Raw genomic sequence first — 10,564 nt, 5'->3', positions numbered from 1 at the left:
TATGATTCTATGATATGATTCTATGATTCTAGTATCCCCTACATCTGAAGTTCTGAAGCAGAGGAGGAATGTTTTCCCACCGGGTCTGACTTTTGTTAACAGGCACTGTGATGCAGTGGTGCAGGAAAGGCAGAACACTGTACTTTTCACCTCCATCCCCCTTGTCATTTCCTCAGTTTTATGTTTGTTCTTTTCCCAAGCCAAAAATCCTTGTACAATCATAAAACACCTCATGCAGTTCCCAAGCTATGAGTAGGAATGAGGTTGCTGAACAAGCTGGTATCCCATCCTTCTAGCAAGGAGGCTGTTGAAAACAAAGGTACCATTGGCTATCCGGACAAAGGGATGGTCTAGGAGAGAACAGCAGGGTTCAGAGGGGCTGGGGGAGGCCCAGGTCCAGGTGGTTTTTACATCACTGAGACTCCTAAACTCCTGGGTACATTGAGGAAACTTTATCTTCTAGCTGAAGATGCATTTATGGCTGACAGATATCCAAATCACTGGTATATTTCCTAGATTGTACGAGCTCCATATCTGCACTTAGAAAAAGATCTGAAGAGCTTAAAACATGTTCTGGAAATGAAGAACCATCAGATTCACCAACAGGAGAAGATGATTATGGAGCTAGAAAAACAGGTGAGTTGTCGTTTTTCCTCCAGAGGAGACATCACAGAGGTGGTAAAGTAAGTTTGGTTACAGCATATGAACTTAAAAGGGGAGAAAAAACACATGAGATTGGTGCAGGACACAGTCTAAGAGGTTCATAAATGGGTATATGTCGTGTTGTTCCACTGTCAACCTACACAGCTGCCTCTGCTGTACCGTGTCTCAGGTTTTCACTCAGAAATTTGCATCTTTTCCCACCCCTCCACCCACCCATGATATGCTTCATTTCTCGTGCACTTTTGTTGATCTGTATTGCTTTTTCATGCAATACCTGCTCATCCTGTTATGTTCAACAGTGAGGTGAATGGTGTAGGAAGAATGGAGGAAGGGGAACTTTGTGGTAGTCCAGGCTTAATTTTGTAGGCCAGCCTGCACCATACACCCCTACAGGAGTCAGGTAACCATTTAGGGCTGGAGAGGGCAAGTAGAAGGAAGATCAAGCTGTGTATGTCTTGCTGCTGCATGTGCAGGCACTTAGGGAGCTCCCAGCCATGAGTATGAATTAGCAAGCGGTCCCTAGCAAGGCTTACGCTAGGAAAGCTCTCTCCAAGCCTAAAGTAATGCTTTTCTGCAGCCTATGCCGTTTTCTCATCCTTTGCTTGTGGGGGTCCCTAATGAAGAACTCCCCAGTTCACCATCAATTATATTTTTTATTAGAAAGGGGATTAATTGTGTAAGGCATAACCTACAGTGACAGTAAATGTATAGTGTGATGACAGGATGAGACACTACCTCAGCTGGGGAGCCAGGATAGCTGGTTCTGCAGGATTTGTTTCCATTTACGGGGAAATTTGAGAACTCAGATTATTATTTTGCTGAACAGATGCTTGAGTAAGTGGATCTAGAGAAAAGTGCCTCTTTACAACTGAGGCTTGTTAACTGCACTCCTTGCAACACACTGCTCCTGGAGCTAAGCCAACATTTGAAAACATGCACTGCAGTGTTATACTGAAAAAAAAATAAACAACAGCCTACATGGTTCCTGGTCATTTAGCTGCTTTTGCTAATTAACCACATACAAGCACACAGTCCTGCTCCTGCCCTGTATCACAGTAAAACTCTGGGTCTGGTGTGGTCCAAAGGCACAACAGCTTTCTGTTTGAATATCTGCCTTTATAAGTGCCAGAACATCTACAGGGCATCTCCAAATGCTCTGAACAATGAGGTGCCTCATAAGGGAGCAGGAGGACATTTCAAATGCAAGATCAGGCTTGGCTCCTTGTCTGCTGAAAGGAAGGTCAGAAATTAAAGTGGCAGGAGAGGAGTGGTGTAGGGGGGACAGTTGCAGTGGAGAGGGAGGGAGAGGCACAGTCTTCATGTTGGCATAGCTACTACTTACTAAAACTATTGAGGAAGTAAAGAAGGTGCCCATGATGGTGATTCCTCTCTCAGAGCATTTCAAAACAGAGACAGAATCCTTGTTCTGCTCTAACAAAATATACCGGGATAGGCCAGAATATCTGAGAATCAGTTACCTGCATACACTGGAAAGCATTGCATAAAACTGATGCCTGCACCCTGAAATGTGAGTTCTTGCTAGCTCCAGTGCACAATATTTTGGTTCTTTATAAAGGGTTAGGAAATTCAATAACCAAGCTCACACAGAGATAAGGTTACCCTGTGATACTTGTTTTCTTCCAAAAGTGTTGAATTCAGCAAAATTCAAACTGATGGAAAACCAAGAACTAAGGTGATAAAGTACGTCAGGCTCAAAACTTGTGAAAAACAGGGCAGCTGAGGCTGTGGTACGTGCCTACAAACATCTTAGTGATGTTTTAATACACTGCTATGGACATCCTCAAACTCTGTCCTTGAACTGTCCTGAATAAAAGCTACCTATGCTTGGGATAGGATTAATTTAATTTAATTGTAGCTTAAAGTTAAATGTCTAGTTTAAGCCTGTCATTTAAGGCAATGATGCCAGCAGTGGAGAGAAGTGCCCCTTCCATGCTGGGCATCCTCATGTTCCCCAAGTGCCGCCAGCTCCCTGTCCACAACAACAGCTGGCAATGCTGGCTCCCGAGGGATGAGAGTTCTGGGGGACCACCAAGGAAGATGTTCTATTTGCACTGTACAAGGTTAAGACTCTCCTCCCCCTCGGTTAGAAGTAAGGGCTAGTTCAGCTCTGCCTCCACTCAGTGCTCTGCTGATGAGCCCACTTATTTCGCCAGTATGATGTGAGTCAGGCCTCTAAGTCTCAGCTGCAGTCAAGATGACCACCTCCACCTATCCTCAAATTTTAGAAGTTGCTTTAGGGACAAATAAAGACAAAGAACAAAATCCTCTTGGATCAAGTGTTGCACTTTCTTCAAACTTAACAAACCTTCTTTCATTGCAGGCTGAAAAAAATTTAAAACTGGAAGAAAAAATCACCATGCTGCAACAGCAGAATGAAGAACTCACGGCCAGGATTGAGCAAAATACTGTCATAACAAGGTTTGTGCTGATTATTTGCAATCTGTCTGAGCTTGAAAGGAGAATGCAGATCTTAACTGCTCAAGGCTGACACTAATTTCAGAAGGGGAAAAAGTTATTTCCTCCCAAAAGTGTATTGGTGTCCTGATCTGCTTGTTTTATTAAAAAATCCTTTTCATATTGGGGTTTGCTTACTTTAACATAAGGAAAGCCACTTACCTGTCTGTGTATTTGCATGATTTTGACATGCTGCTGAGAGCAAGGTTGCCAGTGGCTTCTGATCTCAGTGTCAGTGCCCTGAGACCTGTTAGTGTGTAATGGGACAATTTCAGGAGACACATCTAACAATGTCACTGTCACCCAGGCAAGGTTATCCTTTGGTGGTTTTTTTTCATCTTCACTGTCTGTTTGCACAACGGTGCAAAGAGACAGTGCAGATGAAAAAACCTGACAAGGGTGACAAGGTTCTTTGTGTTGAGTGGTATAGAAACAGAGAATGGTAGGACAGTCCCTGTCCCAGAGAGTTTGTAGTCTGCTGAAAGGCAAGAGACCACAGTTGGGGCCAGGCAGAAGGGGTACCCAGGAGGAGATGCTAGAGCTGAACTAGTCCCAGCACACCAGCTGCCTAGCTGTCATTGTTGCCAAAAGTGATGCCATTGGCCTAAAATGCAATTTAATTTTTAGTTGACTTTTTAAAGATTCAGCATCTCATTTCTGATGTAAGTTTAGTTTTTGTCTTTCTAGTTCTCTCCTTTATGAATGATTCAGCCTTTGAAAATTTGTCTCTTGCATGTAGATATTTTTAAAAAGGCAGCATTGGTTGTACTAACATTTAGGTTGGGGTGAAGATTATATTTCATCCCACCTGATTGTAAATACTTGTTACACACATGTCACTGTCTGAGGTGGGTGTATACAGCCTTTCTGTGCTTCAGGAGGAAAAACAGGAATTTTTAAGGTCTGGCTCACCAAAGCAGGTTGAGACACTTGCTTTTAGGCTGGATGAATTGTGATCTGGGAGTGGCAGTCTGTCTTCACGCCTGTGACAGCAGCCAGGGTGCCTGGTGCTTGGCCTCTGCATTGTAGCTACCTGCCTCTGGCTGGGCGAACAGCACCCTCCACTCCCTGCTGGCATCCAGCTGCAGCACTTTGCTTCTTGCCTGGAACTGTGTAGGTACTGGTTTTGAAGAGCATTTTTTGGGAGAAATTTTGAATTTGAGGTCAGTCTGGAAAGTCAACTTAGAAGACAGTCATTTTCAACAGTAACAGTTTGGGGACAGCTTTGGGCACAGCTATAGGGACAGTGTCAGGGAGGGCTTTAAAGCCAGACTTATTAAAACCTGCATTTTTCCTGGCAGCAGTAGCCACCCTGACTGCTCATTTCTGTTGTACTGGCACTGCCTGAGAAATGCAGCGTTAACGAGCTCGGGAAGCTGCCCTTGCTGGGGAACAGCGTGGATTAGAGCTATTTCTGCCAATTTGCACTTTGGGTGCCTGTGTGGCTGTGGCAGCCCAGCAGCAGTGAGAGGAGGGAGGGGAGCAGGAAAGATGGGAGCCAGGACAAAGCCAGCCTTTGCAGCGCGGCCAGGAGGGGTGTCCTGGAGGCCTCGGGGGGTTGAGGGGTGCACCACATAGATATTTGCAATCACAGCCAAGGGCAAGTACAAAGCAAAGGAAAAAGCGCCTGGCAGATCATGCACCAGCTTTGGACACAGGAGCTCTGCAAAACCTCTGCTGGGACTTCCCCAAGCATTTGAATGAATCATCTGATTTTCTAACATCTCGAATTCTCCCTACAAATCAACCAGCATTTTTTGTTTTCCTTTGGATTGGGGATGTTTGAGGAATGGTAGTTTCCAGCACCCTAGAGATGAAGATGACCAGGAGGGTGTCTGGTCTCTGTTGACGTAGCCTGGACACCTACTGACCTCTGGGTCTTTTGGGAAAGGCTTTAACATGAGTTGAGGGCACGACTCAAGCACATTCCTCTGCATCGTTATCATGTCAGTGTCCCCTTGCAGACCTCTGTGGTTTTTATGGCTGTGATTTGTTACAGCTGCTTAAATTGTTGGGAGGCTGCAGAGGGACACATCTGATTATAAGTCTGCAGTGCTGGGGATAAAGGCTTCCCTAGATGGGTTAGGTTTAAATTGGAACATATATCTCAAGACACAAACTTACATAGTGAGAACACATTTGCTTTTACATTGCCCCTCTTCCTTTTTCTGCCTCAGTGATGAAGAGGGGCTAAATGACATCTGTATCTTTTATAAGCAGTGATGCTGCATCTGTCCATCTCCCTCGCCATGGTGCCGTAGAGGCAGATGCAGGTCGGCTGAGCTGAAGGCAGAGGCTTTGCTGAAGGATGCCATCTCAGCTGGCTGTGCAAACTGCCTCTGCCTCTGTGGGTGACATGAAGCTGGCTCTGCCTGTGTCCAGTCACATCACATCTGGTGACATAGTATAAATTCCCCGTGCAGTATGCACAAGGCTAAAATAAGCAGCGCAACAAGCAGCAGCTCCTTTCTCCATCCGCATGCCAAAGCAGGTCTCTCTGGAGGCTGTGTCCACGTGCTGCGTGGTGTGTTCACAGGCACTCAGCTGCAAAGCTCTCTTCTGCTCAGCTAGCCTCCCTACTTACCTGCAGGTCACGCAGCCTGCCTCTGCCAGCAAATTGCAGGGTGTATTGGTGCCACAGTCTATTGTGTGAGAGGCTCCTGAGGACACTGATACCATGCATCCTACCATACCTCTCACAAGCAGCATTAAGCCTTCAACGTAAAGGAGGCTGATGGGCTGGGCTAGCCTCCTGTTCAAGCAGTGACTTTAGCAGAGGAGGGAGCTGAGCCCTTCACCATGCTCTGAGCTCTGACTGCGCTGGTGTGACTGGCCTGTTCCCAATACCCAGATGAGCTTTACCAGCCAGTCACGCACTAAGAGCCACACAAAGGCAGGAAAGGCATGTGAGGGGTTTTTGTGGGTGTCTTGTTTTGTTTAGTTTTCTCAGCAAATGCTGGCTGGAAAAGGATCTAGTGGGGCTTTGTGTGTAACTTTTATGGCCTGTCTTGTTAGACACTGCAAAAGAAAAAGTAATTCCATGTGTAGCAAGAAGTTTTCTATGGAGTTATTTCTTCAGGGTGAGCTCCCATGTGGACTTTCTCATGTCTGTTAGACCATAAGCTCATGCCAGAGCTGGTTCCCCAGTGGGACTGTGAATAGGACTTTCCTCCTCTACCAGGCAAGCAGTTTTCTGAAAACCTACCAACTTGTGTCTTTTAATCCTTCAACTCTGCTAGCCACTCCTTCATGGTTCAAAACTTTCAAGACTTTGGTGAAAACCAGACATATTCTTGATCACCTGAGTTCCATTTCTGTAGGAACCAAGGCTAAAAAAGCAGAAATTATTTAAAAATGTTTTTTAAACAAAATCAGAAATGCCAGCCCCACCCTCTCAGAGACTTTTGATGACACAAAGAGAGTGGACCAGCAGTCCATGACATCTGCTATGGGCTTCAGGCTATACCCTCAAGAGGAGTTGTGAAGAATTTTGTGTGTGCATCCAAAATCCACCCCCAGCTGCTGCTGTTTTAATACCTAGGGGGAGGTTAGGTGCCTCCCTGTTAATTTCTATAAAATCACAAGTTGCCTGTAAACCAGGTTAAGTACATGCCCAGAGCTGCCCCAGGCTGATCACATCAGGGCCTGGTTCCTGCCCAACCGTAACGGGGCTGCGGAAGCCAGGTGTTCCTGCATGCATCCTCTGGGATGGTGGCGTTGCCAGTACATGCCCAAAACACCTCTTGATCAGGTCCCACAGTCTGCCAGCACTGCCCCATCTCTTCTAAAACCAGTCACCTGGTTAGATGAGAGCAGATTCACTGAGGTTGTAGTGGCCATAGGAGATTTCCAGGCCCCACCTCCAAAAAAGCCATCAGGTTATTCTGGGGAAAACACCTCCCTGGTCCTTGCTGGTGAACTTTCCCTGGTGTTGCAGTCAGGCATAGAACGTTAGTTAGGACCAAGGTGGAAGGAACTGGAGAAGAACCCATAGCCTCATGACCATTTACAGAGGAGAGAGAAAGCCTCAAAGCTGAGCTAAATCCTGCATTGGGACAATCAGCTAAAACAAGGAGCATGGAGAGTGCTGACTCCTTTCCCTTTGCATGCAGCAGTAGCTGGTTTGAAGAGTCAGGGATGCATGGCTCTCACCTCTTTGCTCTTGCTGTGCCACTCCACATGTGCTCTCTTGCTCAAGACACAGATTTGGTGGCAGGGTTGAGAAATAAGAGTGAGAGTTACAGCTGTCCACAGAGTTGAGACTTTGGATTTTTGTCCTCAATCAAACAGAAGAAGGCCTAAAACCCAGAACTTTCCCCCTCTGGGGACTGCTCCAGCTGCTATGCTGCTCTGGAAAAAATGGGGCAGCATTGCAAGCACCTCTGGGTTGTGAAACGTCACAGGGCAAAGGTGGCTGGAGCCAGGCATTGAAGCCAGGGAGAAAGCAGGATTTAAGGAGCCCACCTGCACTTTGTGCTGCTTGTTGGTCATCTGCAGGTGTGCCATTGCTTGAGCAGGTCGTTTTGGGTTGATCTCTGCAGCCCTTTGTCTTCCTGGTGCGGGAACAGAAGCCCTGGTCAAGGGCTTGCATGTTCCAGGGAGCACAAGGGCCCGCTGACCCAGGGCTCGGGCTCCATCTGGGGAGGGTTTGGCTCCACAGAGGTTTATGGGCACATTCCCAGTAGAAGCCTCTGTGCTAGTGAACAGGTTGTGCAAACAGAGGCCACAACCCCATGCTGGCACCTGCTTCCTCCATGTGCTGAACGGGAGGAGATAATGCCCTGATTAGATTGGTAGCTCTCGGGGCCAAAACCTACCACAAGCAAATAATGATGAGAAGAGGATATCTGAAACTACTGTGCCTACTTACATCCCCAAGCTAAATATCTGGGGCCAGCTCTGAAGTCCTCTCCAGATGCCAGTGGCCAAGGCTGGCCATGAGTGTGGGACAGGCGTGGAGCTGATGTGCTCTGCTGTCCTGGTTGCCCACCACAGGGACAAATGGGGCTCTCTTCAGCTCCCACCCTGATCGCAAACCCATGTCCTCCCAGGGAAGGCCAGCACTGGGGGAGAGTGAGCACGCACCTGCACTTTATCTCAGCCTAAATTTCCAGTTACCCTCTCCATCCCCTCTGTCCATGAGCAGAGAATCCTGTTCTTGAAGTGCACTGCAGCCTTTCATTTTTGCTACTTTCAGATACACAAATAAAGAAACAAATATGCTAAATTTTTCTTTTAGGAATTTCCAATTTTTACTCTGTTGTCTGTATGGGAAAATGGCTGTTTCTAAAAGTGCCTGGAGTACGTGGTCAATGCACAAAGCCTTTGGCACCTTTGCAAGCCGTGCTTGATGCTGACAGTTGCACAAAGCCACAGGAGGAAGGCTGGGGCTCATCCTGTCTAGGCTTTGGCAGATGAGTTGCTTCAGAGAGGTGTAGAGCAGAGAGAGGCGCATCCAGAGGCAGGCTCAGACATGGGGCCAGCCATGAGTTTTGGAGATGTCTTTCTCACCCAGCAGTGCAGAGCCCCAGGGACATCTGTGCACCAGCTTGGGCAGCTCAGTTGCAGCCGTAGGGGCAGATGGATGGGATGGGATGGGATGGGGGGAGGTGCTTGGGATCCTGCCTGGCCCTGCCTCTTGTGCAGTACTGACTGCATTAATATCACCGTCTTAGCACTAGTGCACCTTACATGTTGTCCTGCTTCCCTCTCCAGGCAATTGTCAGAGGAGAATGCTAATCTTCAAGAATATGTTGAGAAAGAAGTGGAGGAGAAGAAGAAGCTGAGCAGGACTAATGAAGAGCTCCTCTGGAAGCTGCAGGAGGGAGATACCGTGAGCCCCGTGAAACTGCCACCCGCATCGTCCACTTCTTTTTATCGCTGCTCATCAGGGAACTCTTCTCCAGCAAAAGTCAGAACCTTGCGGCGATGATTCAGCACCTGCACCCCGAAGGTCCCCTGCCTTTTATGCATTTCCAATCTGCTAAATGTTACCATCCAAGGAAGTATTACCATCAACAGGCACCAAGGGTTCGTGGCTGCAAGCATGCTCGGTAGCTGCATAGCTTTACACTAGGCAGGGTACTCTTATAGTCCCCATATAGGAGCTCTTGGTTCTGACATGTTAATTAGGGTAGCCAACAAAAAAAAAAAAGGCAAAAAAGCTAGGACAGCAGAAAGTTAGGATAGCAAAACATTTAGTTTGGTGTGTTAACATTTTAAGTATGGTTAGAGCCAAAAGTTAGAAAATACTATATTAATGGTTCATCAGAATGAACTTTTGCTGCAGTATTTCAGGTTAGTTACAAATACAGTTCAAGTTGTGAATATTTCTGTATATGTGTCTGTGTTTATATACATGTACGTATTGTACCTTTATACTTATATATAGACGCACACACATATATATGTAGTTGAAGATGTTCTGAATTGCATTTTTTATATTATTGGATACTACTAAGTGCTGATATATTTTCATTACAGTCAGCAGTTTTCTAACTCGTGCCTAAGACTTGTATCTAAACAAAATGCATTTCTGTTTAGCCTCCCAGGAATATTTATACCCAACCTAGAAGAAAGTTACACAGAAGCAGAAGCGCCTTCCAAATGACCACCAAGTGGTACTCTATGTAACATGAACACCAGCGACTTTGAAATTCTGAGACAGTACTGCCTTCGAAACCATCACCTTTGCATTGAACACCAGATAAGATTTACATAGCATTCACTGCTTTTTAACTCTTAGCATTGATATTGTAAGTGGAGATAGGCTAGAGGTGAGAAACCTGAGGGGTTTAGCAAATTTGATAGAGACTACTGGTTAACGTGTTTCAATTTTAGTGTCTTTAAATCCTAGTTAGATCTTTTCTTGTTTTACCTTGTCCTGGTTTGGATACAATCAAAATCTCTGATTGTAGGTTCCAGTCCATTTTGATTTCTTTCAAGTCCCATAAGCAAGAAGGAGAAAATAAGTTGTTAATCCTTGACCTTTGCTGGCTAAGAGGTCTCCAGTATTAGGATGAGAGACCAGGCACCTGCTAGGGCTCTACCCTCCTCCCATGTGAAACACCAAATAGAGGACAGCAGGCTATATGGGTGCAAATGAGGTCAGAATTGCTTTCCTTCCACGTATATGTATTATTTCACATCGCTAAAGCTTACCCAAAGTTACTGACCACTTTTAAGATCAATGGAGAAGAGTGGCTAAACTACCTTTAACTTCCCTGCCTAGAAGCAAAAAACTTTCCCCAGGCTTGGGGTGAGCCCCACCCGAGGGGCTGGCAAGGTCGAGGACCAGCTGGGTGGGATGGGCTGCAGGGCCCTCATCGGCACTGCTAGCAAGAAGAAAAAAAAAATCCCTGAGCATCATTTAAAAAAAAAAAAAAAGATGTGTGGGATGCTTTTCTGTCCAGCTTGGGACAAAGAG

The 10,564-nt window shown here is 46.2% G+C and overlaps 1 protein-coding gene across 1 annotated transcript; it reads left to right on the top strand.

The window, feature by feature from the left end:
* Positions 1-516: 516 nt before the first annotated feature.
* Positions 517-9,070, top strand: LOC104471510 (microtubule-associated tumor suppressor candidate 2-like; the record flags this gene model as incomplete). The annotated part of the gene is made up of 3 exons (XM_010086869.1): positions 517-636; positions 3,005-3,102; positions 8,854-9,070. Coding segments are annotated over 3 exons (435 nt in total), but the record flags the coding sequence as incomplete, so codon positions are not given.
* Positions 9,071-10,564: the final 1,494 nt, after the last annotated feature.

This window comes from Pterocles gutturalis, unplaced genomic scaffold, assembly GCF_000699245.1.
Source record: "Pterocles gutturalis isolate BGI_N339 unplaced genomic scaffold, ASM69924v1 scaffold27436, whole genome shotgun sequence".
NCBI lineage: Eukaryota > Metazoa > Chordata > Aves > Pterocliformes > Pteroclidae > Pterocles > Pterocles gutturalis.
This window is presented reverse-complemented; position numbering and strand designations above follow the sequence as displayed.